The sequence below is a fragment of the Gopherus flavomarginatus genome, chromosome 6 (genome assembly GCF_025201925.1).
Source record: "Gopherus flavomarginatus isolate rGopFla2 chromosome 6, rGopFla2.mat.asm, whole genome shotgun sequence".
Classification (NCBI taxonomy): domain Eukaryota; kingdom Metazoa; phylum Chordata; order Testudines; family Testudinidae; genus Gopherus; species Gopherus flavomarginatus.
In genome coordinates, this window is record NC_066622.1 from 25,792,722 (window position 1) to 25,818,589 (window position 25,868).

The 25,868-nt window shown below is 41.2% G+C and overlaps 1 protein-coding gene across 2 annotated transcripts in view; it reads left to right on the forward strand.

The window, feature by feature from the left end:
* ARHGEF3 (Rho guanine nucleotide exchange factor 3) overlaps positions 1-25,868 on the forward strand; it is a 256,694-nt gene that overhangs the window by 64,819 nt on the left and 166,007 nt on the right. For both annotated transcript variants that reach the window (XM_050958474.1, XM_050958473.1), the window contains exon 3: positions 4,020-4,086. In XM_050958474.1, coding sequence (XP_050814431.1) covers positions 4,020-4,086 — 67 coding nt within the window. The remainder of the gene's footprint in view (positions 1-4,019; positions 4,087-25,868) is intronic.

The following is a 25,868-nucleotide window of genomic DNA, read 5'->3' on the forward strand; positions in this document are numbered from 1 at the left end:
GATATGCTACCCGCCGATCCGGCAGGTAGTCTGGACGTACGCTAAAACAGAAAACGGGGAAGTCAGTTCTATAACAATGGAAGGGTCAGTCCTTGAGGGAGTTGGTTAAGGAAGCTTAAAGCTTAAGGTGATAACTATAGGCTTGCAGTGTAATTACCTCCATCTGATTTCTGCTGCTTATAAGAGCACAAATTGGAGGAAAAACAATTTGTAGAAAATTTTGTTACACCCTCAGTGTGTACCAGACCATGAAAAATTAGTAATTACTTTGGTGTCAGAAGAACAAACCGTGTTTTGACATGTTTCATTACTTTGTTAATTTAAAGCTCCTTTTTGTAAGACTTTTCTTTCACTGAGCTGTTCTATTAGGGCTCTCTGATAACAGCATGATTGTGGAGAAAGAAAGAAACTGATGTTCCATTATGAATGTATATTAAAGTGGTTCATTCTAACCAAAACAAACTGATGTGCTGATTTGTAAGCCTGTAAAGGTGCAGAAGAGGGGGAGGGGTGAATATTGGCAAAACATAGATTAAGTATCAAGTTCGTTCTATAAAAACTTTCCTGGCTGTTATCCATATGGTGTTGGATGCTTGCAACATAGTTGAAAGTTACAGGCTGATAACAATTTGACAATGATAAATTGAGTCATCAGAATTGCGCTAATGGATGGTCTTCGGTTCAGAGCCCCTAGCAGATTAATAGGCATGTCAAATTTATGTCACTTATTGCAGAGTTTCAAGCTCTTATTACAGTGATGATTGCAGGGATGGATATTAATGACTTGTTCTTATGGTTAAGTTTTTCTTTTCCCTTGTAATTGTTGTCTTAACTATATAAATCATGCCATACTTGCTTAAGACGAAGTGTCTTTTGTTTTCCCCATACTGAATTAAAATAAAACTAACGATCTGGCTTTGTGATACGGAAGGCAAGAGAAAAGGGAAAACTTACGGGATAGTAGCATTAAAATGTTGAAGAAATGTGTAGAAATGTGGTGTAAGGGTGGAATTTTGAGAAGGGTCTAAGTGATTTAGTAGCACAAGTCATGTTGAAATCTATTGGTAGTTTTCAAATTTCCACCCTGAATTCCTACTGTGGGATCAGCTGTGTATGCCACTTCCTAGAGAAGAGTGTGAAACACTTTCTAGACAAATAACAAACTTTTTAAAGTACACCTGTACCCCGATATAACGCAATCCTCGGGAGACAAAAAATCTCACTGCCTAAGCCTTCCTTGGTGCAGCAGACCCAGAGGGACGCTTGGGCCGCCCCCCCTCCACTGCCTGCTGCCACCACCTACCTACCTGCGTTCCGCCTTCCTCCCTCAGTCCCAGTCCCCACGCTGCTCGCGGTGTTGCTTCTCCTCAGGGGTGGGGGAGTGAGGAGGGACCTCGCAAGCAAGTGGCAGGCGGGGGAGTGAGATGTCTCAGTCGGACACTGGGGCCACCAGCTCAGGGGAAGGGGGGGAAGGCGGACACTGACTCTTCCTGGCACTTGGGTGGGAGATGGGTTGGCCCCACGCTTAGGCAGGGGGGAGCGGCTCGGTGCTCAGTTGGGGAGCGGGCGGCACCCACTCAGCCAGGAGTGGCTCGGCCCAGCCTGGCACTTGGAGGTGGGGGGGAAGTGGCCTGGCCCCGTGCTCGGGCTAGCCTAGCCCAGTGTGGGGGCAGCGGCCTGGCCTGGCCCGGTGCTGGGGCTGAGAGGGCTGGCCTGGGGGGGCTGGAGTGAGTGAGCCGGGGCTCCTCTGGTCATGGGAGGGGGCCTTAGGGCTCCTCCTGTTATCCAGGGGCGGGGCCTCAGGTGGAAGGGGCAGGGCTGGCAGGTTAGCCTCCCTAAAGTGGGAGTTCACCTGCCGCCCATGCCCAGATAGTTGTTACTGGAGCATTTAGTGCACTGGGTGATGTACATGACATGTTATGATAGGCATGTATAGGACTCATGGATTTTGAAAGATGTGTTGATCATTGTAATCCTGGAGATAATGTGTGCATGTTTTGCCAGATCACCTTGCATTTTGCTGTAACCCTGGGACTATCTTCCCCAGACCTGAAGAATTGCTCTGTGTGTCTGGAAAACTTGTCTCTCTCTCCAACAGAAGCTGGTCCAATAGAAGATATTACCTCACCCACTTTGTCTCTCACATTCTAGACAGGACAGACAAAAGGTTGCAGAAAGGAATATTATCCCACTTTAGAGAGAGGGGACATTAATGCACAGAGAGATTAAGTGACTTGCCTAGGGTCATGAAAGAACTCTGTGACAGAGCCAGGAAGTGTTCCTAAATCTTTCAGTTCCTTAACTACAAGAACAACCTTCCTCTCTTGGACGGATGGCAGTTCATAGAATCATAGAAATGTAGAGCTGGAAGGGACCTTTAAAGTTCATCGAGTCCAGTCCCCTGCCTTCACAACAGGACATAGTTCTAATATGCAGCCTTCTACTGTGCTGATTTTGAGGGGTTTTTTTTGTGTTCTTGTTGCTTGTACCCCCCCACCCACCCCCCACACACCTTTTTATAAAAGGACATGATGGCTAATTAGACATCTAGAAAGAGAAATTCTTTTCTCTTGGTCCAGCAGAATCTGGATTTGTTGACTTTTTGAGGGCATATTGCAACATCAGTGTATTCTGTCAGGCTTTCCCTGCAGGATATATTCATTAGGGTAAGAGTAAATTGGGCTGGTGAGAATATCTGTGTGGATTGGTAGGAGTTATGGATTCTTAGAGGGCAAAACTTTATTTGGCTTGCACTTGAGGAATTTTTGTTGATATTAATACACCTGAAGTTTGTTCATGTGCTTTTTTTTATGTATAATATGTATAGTGTCTTTAAGTTTGGAGAGAGCTTTAATAAATTGAATAAATAATTCATAAATTCTTTACTTTCCTAGAGGTAAGTGATTATTTATTTGAATAATCTGTTCTTCATGATTGAAAGGCGGTGGTGTTCCAAAATAATCCCAAAACAAACAATCTACCTCCCTCAAACCTAACTGGAAATGTAAAAATGTAACTGTCAGATATGTTTAGAATCTAGTGGTCCCCTGACCCAGTTACAGTAGTTTACATTTGTGATGTGGTTGGAAGCCCTGTGGTGATCATGTGTAGCCAGGTTAAAAGTCAATCACAACATGATTAGGTCATACTCACCCTACACAAGACAACAGTATTTGAAACAGGTGCCCTGTCACTGTTGTTTGTATTGTAGACAGAGCCAAAATGCACTGAGTGATCCAGACAGCAGGCTCTATATTGGAGTGTACTTTTAAAATTATAAATGTAAATAGCAGCTAGCAGTATTCTTAATGATGTGAGTAACACCTGGATTCAGTTTGCCACCAATTTGTTGATTTTCTACACTTCAGCAGATGACTTAACGTTTGTTTTAGTTTCCTTATTGGTAAAATCTCAATAATACTTGCCCAACTCTGTAAAGCAATTTGAGATTTGCTGATAAAAAGCACTATACAAGTATAAAGTGGTGGTTGTGATGATTACTTTACAGAGATAGCTGCATATGTAATTGTAATGTATTGTAGGAGAGGAGTTTCAGAATAAACTGAAACTGTAAATGTTGCCTGGTTTAAATGCGTTTTGGATCTGTATGTCAACAGATAGCAAAAGTTTAAGTTGCCTTTAGCTTCTTCCTGGTATAATTTTAGACATGGTCTGAAGAAGGCACAGCTGGCCTGATTTTTTTAGTAGTGTTGAAGTCACTGGGAGCTATGGGTGGTCAGTGCTGAAAATCAATTCCACATGTCTCAATAGATTTGTAAGGCTGCCTCTTTATTTTGGCTTTCAAACCATATGAAAATAGTGTTCACTAACTAAAGTGAAAAGAGAAATTTTTGTCAGGATTATATCCAGTTTAAACAAAACAGTAGGAAATCTAAGGTGTCTGTTTAGCACTTATGTTGCTATTTCCCCGCGCCACTCCCTCTCTTGCCCAGTATTGATCTGGAGAGTCCCAGGCTAAAAATGCAAACAGTAAATGCTATCCTTGTCTCATCTTTCAGGCCTAAACGGCAACAACAGAACAACTTTTCCCTGTTTCCTTCCACCAAAGGCTGGAATTTCAGAGGGGTAAGTTTGGGTTTTTATTTATTGTTTATGTTCTCCCCTCCCCCCATACGCTGCTGCTAACTCCCACCACAATTCACTTTGCAGTTCAAAAATGTGAGGAGGGCTGGTATTAGATTTATGGTAAAGTAATTATAGAGAGGAGGTTTTAAGTTTGCAAGCCATCAAAGGCATCCACAAATACAACTTTCATTTGTGCAAATTGCCTAATTTAAAGCAGTGTCAGTGATCAGGTGTTTATGGCAACTAAAGCTGAGAGACGTATTCATATTAATGGAATTTTCTTGTGAAATTTGGCCATTTTCATGTGTCAAAAACTTCAGTGAAATTGAAGCAACAGCATTTGTTTTTAACTGCATTTTTCACTACATGGGAATTTAAAAAAAAAAAAAAAAAGCCACCCGAAGCCAGGTTTTTATTGAAAATTTGCACATGTAAATTTTGGATAAGTACGGCTGGAGAAAGATAACAAAAAACACATTGTCTAATGGATTATGCACAAGATTGGGAGTGAGGAGATCCTAAATTCTGTTGTTATTCTGTCAGTAATTGGCCTGAGCAAGTCACTTAACTTCCAAGTCTCAGTTTCTTCTTTGTAAAATGGAGGAAAACAATAAATATTTAGGAAGATAAATACAAATCATACAATTATCTGCTCTTTTTCCTGCAAACCCTGTATTTCATCTATTCCTTTGTGAGTTATATCTAAGACTGCGTCACTCTCTGAGAGGAGGTCACAATCTTTATCTTCCCTTGATCTTTGGTTGGAAAACTGGGGCCTGGGTTTTTTTCCTTCAGACACAGGTATTCCCACATAATAATCCAGCCAAAAAGGATACTGTAAACTAAACTGAAAAGTTAATATTTGCTGAGGCAGCAGAAACTGTTTACGAATGTCTGCTGTAGGTCTCACACGTGCAGCAAGTCATTTTCTCCAAAGGATGCAATTTAATTGTTTTACCTACAAAAGCTTTAAAGTGATTTGATTAAATGTCAAAAAAAAGATACAGTTTTGTGACAGTTATGGTGATGATCCTGGACAGACTCGTTTGTGTGTGTGTGTATTTATAGTAGCTTAATGGAAGGCTGGGTAGAAAGATTTGTCTCTTACATACAGTATTTTATGAATTAAGACCTCAGTTCAACAAAGTATTTAAGCACATATTTCATGCCTATTGTACAAAGCACTGAAGGACGTGCATGTGCTTAAATGTTTTATAAGTAGGGACTGGATACTGACTGGTTAAGGTGTGTATTTGATCTTTATATAATTAAATAATGTAATATAGTAAGTATATAATATAATATAAAAGTCTCAATTTTCATTATTTATACTATCTATTTACTTTTGCATTATATTCAGTTTGGACACTGTAAATAAACTAGTTAGTTTCACTCTTGTTTGTAGCCAATTTTGTATTTTCATAATTTGGCTCTGACACATTAACAGGATGCTGCAATATTGGGGTGTGACGTTATTGATATAAACTGGGACCATATAAAACATGGATTGCAACCAAGGTCCTGTAGTGGCACCAAATCCTAGGTAAAGGGGGTCATATAAGGTGTCTAAGACCAGGTTACGGATTACTGGTTATGATTATGCTGTCTGTATGTCTGTAGCATTTTGGTAGTTGAAGTTATGAATATTGGCTGTATGCTGTCTGTATTGCAAACTTGTGTTGTGTTACTGGGAAAGATCCCAGACAAGTTGGTGTCAGCTCTGTTTAGCCTGCTTGATGGCCCATTAAGGACCATCACCTACACAATTGTCCCATCGAGAGAAGGCAGTTACGCCCTGTGACTCAGCAGGGTGTACAGAAACTGGCCCATGTGACTGCAAACTCCATTTTGCTGTAACTTTCCACAGCAGGAACAAAGGAGTGTTCTTACACTTGGAAAAGCCTATATAAGGCAGAGGCCTCATCTCCATTTTGTCTTCAATCCTGCTTCTTACCTCTGGAGGGACTTTGCTACGAACAGAAGCTCTGCACAAAGGACTGAATGACCCATCCCAGCGGGGGATGTTCTCCAGAGACTTGATTTGAACCTGCAGTTTACTCCATCACTGCTACAAGCCTGAACTAAGAACTTTGCCATTACTGTATGTAATTGATTCCACTTAACCAATTCTAACTCTCATCTCTATCTTTTTCCTTTTATGAATAAACCTTTAGATTTAGATTCTAAAGGATTGGCAACAGCGTGATTTGTGGGTAAGATCTGATGTGTATATTGACCTGGGTCTGAGGCTTGGTCCTTTGGGATCGAGAGAACCTTTTTCTTTTACTGGGGTGTTGGTTTTCATAACCATTCATCCCCAGGACGGGTGGCACTGGTGATGACACTGGGAGACTGGAGTGTCTAAGGAAATTGCTTGTGTGACGTTTGGTTAGCTAATGGGGTAAAACAGAAGTCCTTTTTGTCTGGCTGGTTTGGTTTGCCTTAGAGGTGGAAAAACCCCAGCCTTGGGCTGTGACTGCCCTGTTTGAGCAACTGGTCCTGAATTGGCACTCTCAGATGGGTCCCGCCAGAACCGCAACGTCACAGTTGAATTGGCACTCTCAGTTGGGTCCCGCCAGAACCGCAACGTTACATGGGGTTACAAATGTTGCAGAGGAGTGTTGTTCTCTTAAATAAAATTTCTCCATAAAACTAAAAATGTGGAAATATTTCTACCAAATAAAATAAAACTTGTTCCTAAATTTGGGACTGTAGCAATTTGGGGAATCTGTCTAAGTACAACTTACGAATTCTGGTTGATACGAAATTGTTGAATCATGGAAAGCCTTAGTGGATGTGGAGTCAGCCATCTGCTGTCACAGATGTTGCAGATCCCTCCCTGACCAGGTGCTATGGGTATGTCTACACTACCGGATTATTCCAATTTTACATAAACCGGTTTTATAAAACAGATTGTATAAAGTCAAGTGCATGCGGCCACACTAAGCACATTAATTCGGCGGTGCGCGTCCATGGTCCGAGGCTAGCATCGATTTCCGGAGCGTTGCATTGTGGGTATTCTGTAGCTATCCCATACTTCCCACAGTCTCCCCAGCCCCTTGGAATTCTGGGTTGAGATCCCAGTGCCTGATGGGGCAAAAATCATTGTCGCGGGTGGTTCTGGGTAAATGTCGTCACTCATTCCTTCCTCCGGGAAAACAACGGTAGACAATCATTTCGCGCCCTTTTTCCCTGGATTGCCCTGGCAGTCGCCATAGCACGGCAACCATGGAGCCCTTTCAGCTTTTTTTTTTTACTGTCACCGTATGTGTACTGGATGCCGCTGACAGAGGCGTTACTGCAGCGCTACCCAGCAGCATTCGTTTGCTTTTGCATGATAGTAGAGACGGTTATCAGTCGTTCTGTACCGTCTGCTGCCGTTGTAAATTGGCAGGAAGATGATGGTTATCTGTCGTTCTGTACTGTCAGCTGCTATCATGGGTGCCCCTGGCTGAGGTCGGCCGGGGGTGCAAAGGCAAAACTGGGAATGACTCCCCGACTCAATCCCTCCTTTATGGTTACTAAAAATAGAGTCAGTCCTGCCTAAAATATGGGGCAAGTGTGCTAGAGAACCAGTGTATCAGAGAGCACAGCTTCTCCGTGTCAGATCCTGCAGAAATGATTAGCTGCATGCCATTCACGGGAGGTGCCCCTGCAACAACCCCACCCATTGCTTCCCTCCTCCCCCAACCTTCCTGGGCTACCGTGGCAGTGTCCCCCCCATTTATGTCATGAAGTTATAAAGAATGCAGGAATAAGAAACAGTGACTTGTTAGTGAGATAAAATGAGGGGGAGGCAGCCTCCTGGTGCTATGACAGTCCAGGCAGTACAGAATCTTTTCTTTACACATGAAAGGGAGGGGGCCGATGGAGCTCAGCCCCCAGTTGCTATGATGAGGACGGTTACCAGCCGTTCTGTCCCATCTACTGGGAATGACCAGGAATCATTCCTATTTTTACCCAGGTGCCCCCGGCTGTCCTCACCTGAGGCAAGCCAGGAGCACTCATGGGCTGATGGTGACGACGGATATCAGTCATATTGTACCATCTGCCACCGGCGAGGGGAGAGGAACGGATACTGCTTTCACTGCTGCAGCATCGCGTCTACCATCAGCATTCAGTAGACATAGGGTAATATTGAAAAAAGTCAAGAAACTGTTTCTTTCCATTTTCTTTCATGTGGTTGGGGGAGGGAGTAAATTGACGAGCTATACCCTGAACCATGCTGGACAATGTGTTTGAACCTACAGGCACTGGGAACTCAGCCAAGAATGCAAATAGTTTTCGGAGACTGGTGTGGATTGTGGGATAGCTGGAGTCCTCACTACCCCTCCCTCCCTCCATGAGCGTCCATTTGATTCTTTGGCTTTCCGTTATGCTTGTCACGCAGCACTGTGTAGCCTGGAGATTTTTTTCAAACGCTTTGGTATTTCGTCTTCTGTAACGGAGCTCTGTTAGAACAAATTTGTCTCCCCATACTGCGATCAGATCCAGTATCTCCCGTACAGTCCATGCTGGAGCTCTTTTTGGATTTGGGACTGCATCACCACCCATGCTGATCAGAGCTCCACATTGGGCAAACAGGAAATGTAATTCAAAAGTTCGTGGGGCTTTTCCTGTTTACCTGGCCAATGCATCCGAGTTCAGATTGCTGTCCAGAGCGGTCACAGTGGTGCACTATGGGATACTGCCCGGAGGCCAATACTGTCGATTTGCGGCCACACTGACCCTAATCCGATATGGTAATACTGATTTTAGCGCTACTCCTCTTGTTGGGGAGGAGTACAGAAACTGATTTAAAGAGCCCTTTATATCGATATAAAAGGCCTCGTAGTGTAGACGGGTGCGCCGTTAAATCGGTTTAATACTGCTAAAATTGGTTTAAACACGTAGTGTAGACCAGGCCTGTGATCAGTCACCTTGGGACAATGGGTAGTGCTGTTGAACATCCTTCCAAGATACTTTTGGAATGGAAAGTATTGCATTATCATCATTCTCTATGACTACATCATGTGCTTTTTTCTCAAATATGTATTGACTGCTCAGCAATTTTGCTGAAAATGATTGTGAAATGATAGATTTATGATTCTAAGGAAAGGAGGAAGTGAGAGCAGCAGAATAAGGACAATAGGCTTCAGAAAAGCAGACTTCAACAATCTCAGAGAAATAGTAGGTAACGTCCCAGGGGTAAAAAATCTAAGGGATAAAGGAGTTCATGAGAGCTGGTAATCTCTCAGAGAGACAATATTAAAGGCCCAACTGCCAACTATCTTGATGTGAAGGAAAGATAGGAAGACTATTAAGAGGCCCATATAGCTCCATCGGAAGCTCTTCAGTTACCTGAAAATCGAAAAGGAATCCTACAAAAAATGGAATCCTGGACAATTTGCTAAGGAAGAATTCAAAAGTATAGCACAAGCATGTAGGGACAAAATCAGAAAGGCTAAGGCACGAAATGAGTTACTCCTACCAAGGAACAGAAGAGGCAAAAAGAAGTAGTTCTTTAAATAAACTAGGAGCCAGAGAAAGATGAAGATAAGTACAGGTCCTCTATTTAGTGGGGAAAGGTAGCTAATACGTTATGACATCAAGAAGGCTGAGTTGTTTAATCCCTACTTTTGCTTTAGTCTTCACTAAAAAGGTTAATGGTGGCCAGATATTCAACACAATTAATATTGTAATAAGCCAGCAAATGGCACCTAAGCACAGTCAAGTCCAGGAGGATCAATGGCTTGAAGGGGCAAGATGACAGGATTCCATGGCAGATGGGAGGAACTTGAGGGCAAGCGCCATCTTGGCTGTAGTGTCAGGAGGAGGGGGAGGAGAGATGGAGGGCGCTCTGTGGAAGGAAGAAGGACTGTTTTGCTTTGGGAGTGGGTGTGCATAAGCCAGGGGAAAAGGAGCTGTGACAGACATTACCAGACTGTGACTTGTCAGCACTTCGGACTTAAACTCGCAGGTGTCCTGAGGGAATGTGAAGACTGAGTAACTGAGGAACAGCATTCCACCTACACTTACCACGTGGCCAGTATTTGACCAGTCTCACTGTTGTTGTTTTTTTTATGGATTTGCCAGTTGCCAGATTTAATCTGCTGGATTTTTTTTTTACGTGGGTCTAAAGATTTCCATTATTATCACAATACACTGAGATATCTAATATTAAAAGTGTCTGTGTCCAGCTAAAGAAGCTGCAGTGTTCCCGCTTCCGCAGTTTAAGCTATAACAGATCAAAACTGTTGAAAATATAGCAGCTGTCTGCCTACCAAGACACAAGTGCATCATGCCTGTGTGTGTGAGAGAGGGTATGAGTCATGCAAGAGTGAGGAGATGTGTGAGGCATATTGAATAATGGAAGATCAGGGCGATGGTGCAAGTGATCCTACTACACCCCTGAAATAAAGCTCGCGTCAGAAAAGGCACATTCAGTGACAACTGGCTAAATGAAACTACATTTGAGAGTGGCTAGCAAATGTGCTGCTAAAACAAATGCCCATTTGTGGACAGTGATGGTATCAGTTTTATCTATATGTATTATCTATACTGTTAGTGGCTGTTGAAGAGGGTGGTTGTGGAGTTGCCTGGGTGTTGGGGCTGAGGGGAAGGAGGGTTCTGGTTTTTTTGCATTTCAAAGATGGTAACCCTAATTCCAACAGGCTGGAGGCCCAGACTGAGCAACGCAATCCATGAAGCTAACATCTCAACTTTATGTGCAGCACTGGTGGGGTTAGAGGCCTTGGATAGGGAGTGATGGTTTTAGGCACATCTGGATGTGCTACTGTTTCACTGTTGTTGAATCCCCTTACGTTTTCCACCCATGTCCATTTTGGCCCATTGGGCTGTCTCCATTCTTCTGCCTAATATTCTTTTATATAAATGCTTTGAACACTTCTCAATGTGTAACTAGGTTTTATATTAGGAGTTTCCAGACCCACATGAGAAAAGGAGGCCTGACCTAGAGAGGAATAAGTGCAAGCACGCTACTGTGGGCATCTGTCCGCACCTATGTCCAGCACAGGGGGTGAAGGTGGGTGAGGTGGCATGATATTAACAACATAGGGGAAAGAATGCAAGACAAATTAGGGAAAGAAGAGGGTAAAGAATATTTATGGAAGTTAGATATACTCAAGTCAGCAGTGTCTGATGAAGTTCATCCTAGGGTACTTAAGGAACTAGCTGAAGCAACCTTGGAACTATTAGCAATTATCTTCAAGAACTTCATGGACGATGGGTGAGGTCCCAGAAGCAGTAGATGTGATGTATGTTGATTTTAATAATACCCTCAGAACATTCTCATAAGCAGGGTAGGAAAATGTGGTCTAGTTGAAATTACTATAAAGTGGGTGTACAACTGGTTGAAAGACTATATTCAGAGTAATTATCAATGATTCATTTTCAAGCTGGGAGGGCGTATGTAGTAGGGTCCTGCAGAGGTCAGTCAGATACTATTCAATATTTTCATTAATGACTTGGATAATGGAGTGGAGAATATGCTTACAAAATTTGCAGATGATATCAAGATGGGAGGAATTGCAAGTGCTTTGGAGGACAGAATTAGAATTTTTAAAACAACTGTGACAAATTAGAGAAGTGGTCTGAAATCATTAAGATGAAATTCAATAAAGACAAGGGCCAAGTACTTTACTTAGGAAGGAAAAATCAAATGTATAACTACCAAATGAGGAACAACTGGCTTGGTGTTAGTACTTCTGAAAAGAATATGGGGGTTATAGTGGATCACAAATTGAATGAGTCAACAATGTGATGCACTTGCAAAAAGTGCTAATATTCTGGAATGTATTGAAAAGAGTGTTGTACATAAGACATGGAAGGTAATTGTCCCACTCCACTCAGCACTGGTGAGGCCTCAGCTGGAGTACTGTGTTCAGTTCTGTGCACCACACTTTAGGAAAGATGAGCACAAATTGGAGAGAGTCCAGAGAAGAGCAACAAAAATGATAAAAGGTTTAGAAAATTTGACCTATGATGAAAGGTTAAAAAAACTGGGCATGTTTAGTCTTGAGACGAGAGGATTGAGGGGGGACCTGATAAGTTATCATTTACATTAAGGACTATTACAAAGAAGACGGTGATCAGTTGTTCTCCATGTTCACTGAAGGAGGGATAAGAAGTAATGGGCTTAATCTGCAGCAAGGGAGATTTAGCTTGGATATTAGGAAAAACTTTATAACTATAAGGATAGTTAAGCTCTAGAATAGGCATCACTGGAGGTTTTTAAGAACAGATGGGATGGTCTAAGTTGATTTGGTCCTGCCTCAGTGCAGCAGGCTGGACTTGATATCCTCTGCAGGTCTCTTCAAACCCCTACATTTGTATGATTCTACTTCTGTCTTTTTGTTTTTTTTCTTGATGATTCTACCACCTCCATGTACTAAAGGACCAATATTGTTGTTAGTATTCTTTTTCTTCCTAATATGCTTTTAAAAAACTCCTTATTGTCCTCTGCTGGTCATAGAGGTCTCCTTGTGTCCTTTTGCTTCCTTTATCAATTTTCTACAATTCCTAACTTTTGATTTATACTCATTACTATCAACTTCCCATTTCTCCATTTGTTATATATCTATATCTGTGTGTATCTATGTGTAAAGTATATATACACATATATTTACTGCCCCTCTAGGCCAGGTTGGTTTTTTAACCAATAAGGCCTTCTTTCTTGATTTGTGGGATTGTGGCTTTGGGGATATTTTTGAGCATCCAGTAAAGTGTTTTTAAACAATTTCCAATTAGCATTCATATTTTTTCTGTTTAAATTTTTCCTCACTGCTGATTTAACTCACAATTGTCTGCTTTGTGAAGTTGACCCTTTAAAGGAACCTAGTATATACACTACTGAACTTTATTCTGTTTGCACATAACAAATGTGATCAAGCAATGATCACTTGTACCTAAGCTACCACTAGTTTTTAGTTCTGTGATCAATTCTTCTTTATTTGTCAAGATGAGGTCTAATATGGAATTGCCCTATGTTGGATGCAACTCTTTTTGAGTTAAGAAATTGTCATCTATAATATTTAGACATTCCAAGGATGTTTTAGTACTGGCAACAAGAGACCCCAAGCATTTTGTACTTGTAATATTTCATAAAACTTATACAAGATTGCAGTTACAGAACAAAATATTAATTCCTTGGAAAAGTTTGGACCAAATACCTTAAAGGATCAAGGACGAACCTGCATCAATAGCCCACCTGACTTGTCTGGACACTGAAATACACAGACAAGTGAGCACTGAACAAGACAGCCAAGTTTCATTCAGCATTTGCAACTCATTGGCATCAGCTTTGCTTTGATGGATGGAAAAAGTGTGTTCAAAAAAGCTTAGTGAGCTGACTTCAGGTCACTAAGGTTTTGGTACAGGTGGTGAATAATGAAAATAAATGTTGATATCTTTTCAAACAGGAGTACAATTCTAACTGGATACAAAGAAGAGTTGAATTAATGTTGATGACAGAACAGTGAGTTTGGTGCTGTCATACTTGGGCATGGCAAACAAATCTCTGAGGAGCTCTTGAAATTTGTTCACTGCTGATGATTTGTTGAAAACTTACATAGCATGTCATCTAGAAATAGCATAAAAGATTATTTAAACAGCTCCAAAGCCACTAGGACAACCAAAAGTGGCAAAGGCATTAAATGAAAACATTGTGTTCACTTCCCAATCTTCATTTGACAGTCAGTTTGATACTTTGAAATGTCTCTGTCTAGTATTGAGAAAAATGGGTCTGTTTAAAGCATCAATCAGCATACACCAACGCAAACCTCAAAGTGAGATAAGGAGGGCCCGGATGTTAAACATTTACCAAGAGAAACTCCTCTTCACTTCTTGTAGTTGCATTAATTTATTTTATCATGGGAAACTTTTTTTTCCCCCATGCTGATAGCAATCAATTTGAGCCCTGTATATAGAGATCAACAAATCTTCATATTTCTGTTTCTTAATGGGAAGTTCCGTGACTAAAACAGTCATATAGTACCCGAACATAGCGATGGTGTGTGTGTGTATGTACGTGGCTAAGAGCAGCTGGGGCCCTACACTGAACCTGATGGCGTTTCTTGTTCTGTCTATCCTGTAATACAATAACTTTAGAACACTGCACCCAACCAGTTTCAAAACTTCAGGGAATGTTCTAGGCATCAGTGGGTGGAATCCTATGTATTTTGGTGAAAGTCAAAAAACTTGGTTGTCATGGTATAATTCCCCACTCTGAACCTTAGCGTCCAAAAGATGGGGTACCAGGATGGCTTCCTCTAAGCTCAGTTACCAGCTTAGTACTTGTAGCGCTGCCACCAACCAGGAATTCCAGTGCCTGGTACACTCTGGTCCCCCCCAAAACCTTGCCCGGGGAACCCCAAGACCCAGACCCTCTGGATCTTACCACAAGGAAAGTAAACCCTTTCCCCCACCGTTGCCTCTCCCAGGCTTCCCCTCCCTGGGTTACCCTGGAAGATCACTGTGATTCAAACTCCTTGAATCTTAAACAGAGAGGAAAATGCACCTTCCCCCCTCCTTCTCTCTCCCCGTCCCAGACTCTCCCTGAGAGAGAAAGTGATCCTAACACAGAGAGAAAATTAATCTTTCTCTCCCCCTTCCCTCTTTTCTCCCCACCAATCCCCTGATGAATCCAGACCCAGTCCCCTGGGGTCTCACCAGAATGAAAAAACAATCAGGTTCTTAAACAAGAAAAGCTTTTAATTAAAGAAAGAAAAAAAGTAAAAATTATCTTTGTAAACTTAAGATGGAAGAGGTACAGGGTCTTTTAGCTATAGACACTGGGAATACCCTCCCAGCCTAAGTATACAAGTACAAATTAAAATCCTTTCAGCAAAATACAAATTTGAACTCCTTCCAGCCAAATACACATTTGCAAATAAAGAAAACAAACATAAGCCTAACTCACTTTATCTACCTAGTACTCACTATTCTGACCTTATAAGGGCCTGTAGGAGAGATTGGAGAGAAACCTGGTTGCACGTCTGGTCCCTCTGAGCCCCCAGAGCGAACAACAACCAAAAACTAACAGCACACACACACACTTCCCTCCCTCAAGATTTGAAAGTATCTTGTCCTCTGATTGGTCCTCTGGTCAGGTGACAGCCTGGCTCACATCTTGTGAACCCTTGACAGGCAAAAGAGATATGAAGTACTTCTGTTTCATTAACTCTTAACTATCTGTTTATGACACTGGTGCTGCAGACAGAGTGCCTATACATATCAGAGGCAGTAGTTTAACTTGCTCTGTGGGGAGAGTATGTATTCAGGAGTCTAATAGACAGGAGAGTATTAGAGGGAAGGAGAAATATGGACCTGGAGGGAGAGGAGGAAAAAGTAGAGATAGAGGGAAGCAGCAGAGACCAAAGAGATGAGGAAGTGGTGGGGGAAGCTGTGAGAGGGGTCCACAATGATTTAAAAGGAGAGCATAGACTGTAGACTAGACTCTGAATGATTATTTGAATAATGTAATATAAAAAAAAATAGACATTGTGATGATTTGGTGAATCTTTCTGTACAGCTTATACATTCTGATTGATAGTATGAAGTTATTCTTATGAAGTTGTTGTATTTTTTGAATACGTGTAGTGGATTTCATCCTTGCTGATATGGGCTGTTTGTGTCATGTACTTTCCAGATCAGGTACAATGGTGGGAGTGGGGAGAGAAATAGAGGGGTCAGCGCTAGTTCCAGGGGTTGGGCAATTGGACTGTGAGGTGTTAGGTCTTGGCAGGTGGTCCTAGACAGAGGATCTGCAGCTCAAGAGTGTGCTTAAAGAACCTAAGCCAAGAGTAGTGCCTGGACTTGGTTCAGACTCTGGAGGCTCAAAGCACACTGAGTCAGCAGTTGAATCTCTCATAGCAATTTGAATGTCCAAGATGTGGGGAGCTCAACTAGATTTGTGAAAAATGGGCTTGATATGGAGAAGTTCCGGAAAGAATAAGGGGGGAAAAAATGTTGCCTGGTCAGTGAGGAATGGTGGGTTCGTGGGAATGATTGAAAAGGACCATCATTTCACCCCTGCTTATCACTGAGATAGGCATGCCTATTCTGTTCAACAAAAAACAAATACGATCTTCTGCAATATTACATTATGTTGGTTTTTCTCTCCTCCTTTCTCTGTGCACCCAAATTGGCTGAAAAACCTCACTGCTAAAATTAAATAAAAAAATGAATAGTGAAATCTGAACCAACATTTCTGCTTGAAATATTTTTAGAGGCATGTGTTTGGTGTGCAGTTGCCCGAAGATTGGAGATAATTTACTGCAGCACGGTTTCTCTTTATTTCCTCCTTTTTGTTCCATTTCCTTTTTGGTTTTACAAAAGTATTTAACTAACCAAGCTGCAGATGCTGCCACCTGTGAGCAAAGCTGGTATAATTTATTAGGTGCCTGACATAAAAATGTGCTAAACATACTGAGGTCAGTTTTTGATGCATAAGCAGTTTCTCTGATATCCTGATTTCAAGTCTGTGGGGGGAAGAGGTAGCTTGCATGCCAAATGGGATAAATTCCACAATTCTCAGACGGTATTTACAAAAAGTATTTACAATACTTGCACATGTATTTTGTGCAAGTTGGCTGACTTCAATTATTCCCATAATGAAACAAATCTAAGCAGGGTAAAAGTTAGTAAGAAAGAAAGAAAGAAAAGCTTAGCTCTGACTGGCAGGTTAGTTACATAAAAGAACTTTTCAGTAAAAGGTAGCCATCTACCTCTCCTACACTCCTGGATTCTCATAGCAATTTAACACTTGATTGCACTTAATGCATTTATCTATTGGTTTTTATCTCTTTGACTAAACAACAAGAATGAGACTGTTAATAGGAGCAAAATTCAAGTAACATCAGACTGATCTCACTTGAGATAAATTGGAGTAAAATTATATGCTGGTGATTCCAATTTGAAAGTGCTACAGCGCCCTATTATTCCACTGTTACAAGGAAGAGTATTGGAATATGGCAAATATCAAAAAGACTTTTTGTTATAAAGTGCAGTAGGAACTAAAACTCTTGAAAATCTTTCCATGACTCTTTTTTGTATTTATTGTGCATGGGTTTAGTATGCTGTTGTAACACCGACAGACTCTGGTTGTCAGTGGGTAGGATTGAACCTGGAGCTTAGTGCTCCAGTGATGGAGTCTAAATTAGCTGTTACCACTCAAGAAAAAGATCTTGGAATCATTGTGAATAGTTCTCTGAAAACATCCACTCAGTGTGTAGCGGCAGTCATAAAAGCGAACAGAATGTTGGAAGTCATTAAGAAAGGGATAGGTAATAAGACAAAAAAAATATCATATTGCCTGTATATAATCCCTGGTACACCCACATCTTGAATACTGAGAGCAGATGTGATCGCCCCATCACAAAAAAGATTTATAGGAATTGGAAAAGGTTCAGAAAAGGGCAACAAAAATGGAGCTGAAAGCCATGTGTCTCCCAGTTAAGGCTGTAGAGCAAACTCATTAATCTCTCTCTAAGTGGCCTCAGTGCCATTAACTGGGACAGAGAACCACACCCAGGAGTTATGTGGGTTACGTATTTCCCCTAGCTGAGCAAGTCCTTCCCAAGAATTGGAGAGTTCCCAGTTGAAATCCCGGACAAGCCCCCACTTGTAACACCAACAGACCCCGGTCATTGGTGGGCAGGATCGAACCTGGGACCTCTGGAGCTATATCCAGTGGATATAGTAGACTTAGATTTTCAGAAAGCCTTTGACAAAGTCCCTCACCAAATGCTCTTAACCAAAGTAAGCTTTCATGGGCTAAGAGGGAAGGTCCTCTCATGGATTGGTAACTGCTTAAAAGATAGGAAACAAAGGGTAGGAATAAATGGCCAGTTTTGAGAATGGAGAGAGGTAAATAGTGGTGTCTCCCAGGGGTCTGTATTGGGACCAGTCCTATTCAATATATTCATAAATGATCTGGAAAAAGAGATAAACAGTGAGGTGGCAAAATTTGCAGATGATACAAAACTACTCAAGATAGTTACGGTAAGTCCCAGACAGACTGCGAAGAGATACAAAAGGATGGGTGACGGGGCAACAAAATGCAGATGAAATTCAGTGTTGAAAAATGCAAAGTAATGCACATTGGAAAACATATTCCCAACTATACATATAAAATGATGGAGTCTAAATTAGCTGTTACCACTCAAGAAAAAGATCTTGGAATCATTGTGAATAGTTCTCTGAAAACATCCACTCAATGTGTAGCAGCAGTCATAAAAGCGAACAGAATGTTGGAAGTCATTAAGAAAGGGATAGGTAATAAGATGAAAAAAATATCATATTGCCTGTATATGAATCCCTGGTACACCCACATCTTGAATACTGAGTGCAGATGTGATCGCCCCATCACAAAAAAGATTTATAGGAATGGGAAAAGGTTCAGAAAAGGGCAACAAAAATGATTAGGGATATGGAACAGCTTCCATATGAGGAGAGATTAATAAGACTGGGACTTTTCATCTTGGAAAAGTGACGACTAAGGGGGTATGTGATAGAGGTCTATAAAATCATGACTGGCATGGAGAAAGTGAAAAAGGAAGTGTTATTTACTCCTTCTCATAGCACAAGCACTTGGAGGCACCCAGTGAAATTAAGAGGCAGGAGGTTTAAACAAACAAAAGGAAGTATTTCTTCACCCAATGCACAGTCAACCTGTGGAACTCTTTGTCAGAGGATGTTGTGAAGGCCAGGACCACAACAGGGTTCAAAAAAGAACTAGATAAATTCATGGAGGATAGGTCTATCAATGGCCATTTGCCAGGATGGGCAGGGATGGTGTCCCTAGCTTCTGTTTGCCAGAAGCTGGGAATGAACAACAGGGAATGGATCACTTGATTACCTGTTCATTCCCTCTGGGGCACCTGGCATTGGCTATTGTCAGAAGACAGGATACTGAGCTAGATGGACCTTTGGTCTGACCCAGTATGGCCGTTCTTATGAAGCTAAATGCATGAGCCTCTACTACATGAGCTAAAAGCCACATAGCCTTTAGTAAAGGCTGTAGAACAGGCTCATTAATCTCTAAGTAATCTCGATGCCACTAGATGGGACAGAACACCACACCCAGGAGGTGTATGGGTTACACTGTCTTTCTAGTATCGAAGGGGTAGCCATGTTTAGTCTGGATCTGTAAAAGCAGCAATTAGTCTATAAGGTGCCACAGGATTCTTTGCTGCTTTTACTGTCTTTCTAGGGGATCCTTTAGGATTTGTCTACACAGGGAAATTGACCAACATAACTATAGCGGAATAATTAATAATTAGCAGCTCCCTTGTACGCTTTAACTTGAGCTGCTAACTCAAATTAAAAGATGAGTTTCTGGGTCTTTGTTTCTATTTTAATCCTGGTTAGCTAACCTGAGTTATGAACATGCTTTTTTTTTTTTTTTTTTTTTTTTTTTTTTTTAAACAGAGTAGGCATAAAATAAGACCTGCACTGACATTTAAGAACTCTTAGGGAGACATGCTCTGCACTTAGGGTCCAGCACAGAGCTGGAGTTTTATGTAGTGTGGAGAAGCTTTATCAGTGATTATTGAAAGAGACAGATCAGTGGGACCTAGAGGATTGTTTTTCATTTTTGCTAGCAGACAGAATGCACATGGTCCTTTGATCTCGTGATGGAAGAAGCCAAACAAACTCTCTATCTCTCTACCACCCACATATGCTAATTAGGTGCATCACGTAACTGCAAAATGGAACCGAGGAAACATTTTAAAGAGCACTAGGCTGTTTTGGAAGAACGACTTTGTCTTCCTTATTTCTGATAACCTGAATTTGCCTTTGGGCAGAACAAATGGGTCACTGCATGCTTGTGTTTACAAGGTAACTGTAATAGAGACGATGGTTACAAATCTGCCTTGCACAACAAACTGTTTACAGACCTGGTGATTAGAGCTATGGTTGCAGTACATAGATAAACTAGAGACTAGTTTTTATTTAGAAAAGTACGGGTTTTGATATCTGCCTTAATCTATGGAAGGAGTTTTAATTTTTTTAATTTGTTGTTAGTTTTTGTTGTTGAACAATCTAATAGACGTATTGTTGATTACTCACTAGACTGATTTCTACTGGAACAGAAAGGTTTATGTTGGCAAATGAGGGGAGATGCTATCAGAAGTTCATTGTGTGGCATTTGCGTAAGTGGATAGCAAAGTCAGTTCCAACTACAGTTCGAAAACACAGATTAGCTGTACTTTTTAAATATATACACTGAAAATAAAAGCAGTTCACCATGACAAATTACAGACAATGTTGAAATTAATAATGCATAATTCCAAACTGATGTGTTGATTCAACACATTTTAGTTACCATGATAATCCCACTGTACCCAACAAAGTCTGATATGAATAATTACCTTCAGCCAGGACATTTTTTTAAGTCTGAGCAGAATATTGTTAGTTTGCAAACACATTTACTGTTCAAGTCTGTGATTAATCAGCCAGTAAGATCCTTTTTCCTTTCATAGAATCTTTGTAACTGCTTTGGTCTATTGAGATAAAGAATAATCTTTAAACCCTTTGTCTTACAGTAATTTATTATGCATCTGATAGCCACAATAGCACATAAAATTGATTGTAATTGTTACTGATAACTAAAGAGTTCTACAATGCTGAGGTGTCTGTAGTATTATCAGTGAATGCTGCCTGTCAATGTTTGTTTATGAAGGGTTTTTTTAACGGCATCTTAATGCATCTAAGAATTAAGTACATAAAACCATTAACGAACCTAACACACACAGTTACTCCATAGCCCAGTAAAAGTATTGTTTCCAGGTTCAAAACATCAAACCGGCCATACTGGCTCAGACCAATGGTCCATCTAGCCCAGTATCCTGTCTTCCGACAGTGGCCAGTGCCAGGTGTTTCAGAGGGAATGAACGGAATAGGTAATCATGAGGTGATTCATCCCCCATCGCCCATTCCCAGTTTCTGCCAAACAGAGGCTAGGGACAGGGGAAGCAGGTTTGTATAATTTTTGGTGGTGCCCAGAACGGGTCCAAGTCTCATCCTCCCCACACACAACTGCCTTGTAAGCTGATATATATTTTTAGAATAATGTAGAAATGGACTGGAAGCAGTAAGTGTTTAACAGTTTCTCTATCACTATTGTAAGAAAAAATTGTTTAACTAAGAATATCAACTTTATTAATACTCTTTTGAATACGGAAACAACCAAGCACTCTTGGATCAATAACCCTCAAAAGCAAATACTTTCTAAAATTAAAACAAAATGTAGCCCCTTCTTTTGCGATCTTCTTCAGGAGGCAGCAAACATTTTTTGTCGTTGTTCGGTGGGGGAGGGGTCTGCCCCTTGCCCAATGTGGGGCTGGAGCAGTGACTGTGGGGGAGAGTGGGGGCCGAGTATCATGATACTCATCCAAACTACAGCTGCTCAGGTCCAGGAAGCCCTCTCTCATCCCCTGTGGTGGGTGGAGGGGAAGAGGGAGCTGCCATCACATGTGCGCCTCCTCCCCTGTTCTGCTCCTCACTATAGCCTCACTGGGGGGTGGGGGGGATGGAGTTGCCTCTTGCCAAGTTTGTTGGTGTTTGTGGTCGGGACGGGGACAGGGTGTCATGGGTCTGACACTCACTCAAGCCCCAGCTGCTCAGGTCCAGACTCCAGGAAGCCCCCTTGGAGTTGGAGTCATCTCCCAGTGAGTACTGTGGGCGGGGGCCTCTGCCCCTTCTCCGTCCACAGGCTCAGCAGCCGCTGCTGGTGCTCCTCCCTTTGTTGTAGCCAGCAGCGACTGGCAAGGGAGTGCAGTGCAGAGCGGCAGAGCAGCTGCATGCTGCCCAGAGTGCTGGCAGGGATGCTCTGGGGGAGGCATGCAGGAGCAGCAGGCAGGACCAGGGGATGCTCCAGGGGGAGGTGCAAGGGGGCAGCAGGCAGGGCCAGGTCCCGGGCCCTGAATGTTGGAGCACGGGCCCCATGGGCCCATATAACTTGCTGCCCCTGGCTAGGAACACTTCAGAGCATGGTTTTGCATCTCTGCCTGTCCTGCCTAATAGCCATTGATAGGCCTATCTTCCATTAATTTATCCAGTTCTTTTTTGAACCAGATTCTATTCTTGGCCTTCATAACATTCTCTGGTGAAGAGTTCCAGAGGCTATGTGTTGTGTGAAGAAATACTTCCTTTTGTTTGTTTTAGACTTGCTGCCTATTAATTTCATTTGGTGACTCCTAGTTCTTGTGTTATCAGAAGAATAAATAACACTTCCTTATTTACTTTCTCCACACCAGTTATGATTTTATAAACCTTTATCATAACCTCTCTTAGTCATCTTTTTTCCAAGCTGAAAAGTCCAAATCTTATTAATCTCTCCTCGTATGGAAGCTGCTCCATACCCCTGATCATTTTTGTTGCCCTTTTCTGACCTTTTCCAATTCCAATTTATCTTTTTGAGATGGGGCGACCACATCTGCACACAGTATTCAAGATGTGAGTGTACTATGGATTTATGTAGAGGCAATATGATATATTCTGTCTTTTTATCTGTCCCTTTCTTAATGATTCCCAACATTCTGTTCACTTTTCTGACTGCTGCTGCATACTGAGTTGATGTTTTCAGAGAACTATCCAGAATAACTCAAATATCTTTTTCTTGCATGGTAACAGCTAATTTAGACCCCATTATTTTATATGTATAGTTGGGATTATGTTTTCCAATGTGCATTACCAACATTGAATTTCATCTGCCATTTTGTTGCCCAGTCACACAGTTTTATGGGATCTCTTTGTAACTCTTCACAATCTGCTTTGGACTTAACTATCTTAAGCAGTATCTTCAAATTTTGCTACCTCACTATTTACTCCTTTTTCCAGATCATTTATGAATATGTTGAATAGGACTGGTCCCAGTACAGACCCCTGGAGGACACCACTGTTTACCTCTCTCCATTTTGAAAACTGACCATTTATTTCTACCCTTTGTTTCCTGTCTTTTAAGCAGTTACCGATCCATAAGAGGACCTGTCCTCTTATCCAATGACTGTTTACTTTGGTTAAGAGGCTTTGGTGAAGGACTTTGTCCAAGGTTTTTGAAAATCTAAGTACAATATAGCCATTGGATCACCCTTGCCCACATGGTTGGTGACTCCCTCAAAGAATTCTAGTATATTGGCGAGGCATGATTTCCCTTTACAAAAACCATGTTGACTCTTCCCTATCAAATCACGTTGATCTAATTACAGATGTTCATTAATTACATCCGAGTTCTTTTATAAGTATAAAAGGCCTTTTAGACTGTAAGCACCTCAGAGCTGGAATTATCTTTTGTTATGTGTTGGTACAGTGCCTAGCACAATGGAGCCCTGATATAATTGGGGTACATAGAGCCACTGTTATACAAATATGAATATAAACTACATATGAAAACATAGGGATAGCCTCTTGTTTCATTGATACTCAGTTACTTGATGTAGTAATTTTCTTTTAGTTCTGTTCATAAAGAAAAAAGAATTGTCTTCTATCCTGTTCAGAAGGTTGTCTTGGTATGTTGCATTATCTGTTTTGGGTGAAAAGAATGAGGAGTACTTGTGGCACCTTAGAGACTAACAAATTTATTTGGACATAAGCTTTTGTGGGCTAAAACCCACTTCATCAGGTGTGCAGTTTTCTCTTCGACAGACATTGCTTGTAACTATCTCATGAACTTTTTAAAAAGCTTTTAAAATGCTTTGTAATTAGATTTACTTTTGTCTTGGGTGTGGCTTGTTATTTATAGTAAAAATGTTCCATACGTGCTATAAACCTGTCACCCCCTCTATTTTGCACATACAAAGTATACTAACCTTTTGAAGCAACATGGGATACAGCAGATACATCTAGATGACACCCTCCCATTCTAGTGCTATGTTCTGTTATATAACAGATTTCCTGTCTTTAATTATAGATAGGGTGTAACAGCTCCCACTGTTGTTACTGCTATTTTCTTTGTTCAATAGCAGATGAACTTGACCTCTCTTCAGTTTAACTCCAACTGAACTCTGTCCATTTCTTGGTGTGTGTTTGTTTTTTTCCCTTTGATGGCTACTCTTTAAGAACATTGTGTGGTAAGACATTGTCACGACTAATTCCACCACTGTGACTTTGTTTCAGGAACTTGCATTGTAATGGTTAAAACTAATAAAATGACTCAAATACAGGTCATTTAAAAGTTCAACTTGATTCTTCTTGGTTTGCAAATGTAAACTTTCTTATGACTTAGCTTAGTAACAATGTGTTATAACCTATTTTTAGACTTATAATTATATATTAGAAAAATTGGTAGTCAGGGATGTGTTGGAGGAACACTGGTGTTACTGAAGCCTGTTTAAAGATGCAATATTAACACCCACCTTGCCTTTCTTACCAAATTGAAAAAGTTTGATGACTTGGTTGCCAGTGCCACCATTATAAATAAGACCCACTCAATCCATTGATGTCACTGGTCAATCACAATTTAGGCACTTCCAAAGTTTGTCTCTTCCCTTCTCAAACTGCCTCTTCCATTCTCCAGTTCAATTGTTTCTTCCTGTCTCAGGCCAGTTTCAGACTTGGTGGCTTCTGCTTAATGCTATTACTACACAGTGAATTTTTTAATCAAAAGGAATTAGAGGGGAAACTTTATTCATCATGGATAATACATTTTTAAAAAGCGGCAAGTGCACCATTTGCAGAAACACTTCAGAAGCGGTTCTGTGTTGCAAATGCCGCTGCCTCTCCGTGGGAAGTTCCACAGGTTCCATTTTGAGGAAGACTCATCTTACTGTGACAGAATACTCAACATAATGCTGTAAGGACCAGAACAGAAAAGGAAATCCAAAGGAGCACTCAGCAGGTGCTCATAAAGCTGACAGGGAGGGCAGATAAAATGTAGTCTTTCCCTGAGAATTTCAGGGGCTGAAAGTGTTTTGTGGAGTTTCTTGGTGCTTTGGTTTATGCCTCTTATTCACCCCAAGCATAAAGACATCCTTGAATCAGGGCCCATTCTCAGACATCCCAGTCTGAGGATATACCATGTTTTAAATAGGCTTAACTCTCATCCCAAGAAAGCACAATGAGGAAAAGATTCTTCTGTTCATTAGGGAACACACAGCCAGAAAATGTGTGAGCTCCTGCCTAAATCCAGTTAACTGTTCCCCTTAGAAGATATAATAGCAAAATCTTTATTATTAATAATATTTATTATTAATTTGTATTGTGGTAGCTGTGACGTTGCAGTCTATATGATTTTATAAAAATGTGCTATTGAGTGAATATAATGTAACTGGAATATGCTTCATGCAAAAGGTCTCTTGTAAGGTATCATTACAAAAGCTTATAATCTACTGAATGTGATCATCCTATTTGTATAAATGTACCACTCTTGTATCTGAAACTAGAAATATGAAATATAACTCTGAGGGCCTGTTGTAATTTATGCGAAGTGTGGGCCATTAATGGTGGTTTGAAATCTTGATGACTCCCATTAACCAGGATAATTGACTGCAGATGGCTCTGTTTTACCTGTAAGTCTTCCCGTATACGTGTGTGCTAGCAAGTGGGTAATGAAGTCTTGCAGAGACATGTAATCATGTCACCAGAACTGGAATCCATCTTTAACCTGGTGTCTTTCCATTGAGATGGAGGGGGTGGGAACCCAGAGAGGGACAGAGAATTCCTGCCTTATGCAAAAGATATATAAATGGGTGGGACAGAATGAAGAGGAGGAGCAATCATGAGGAATCCCCTAGCTACCACCTGAGCTGGAACAAGAGCTGTACCAGGGGAAAGAATTGTGT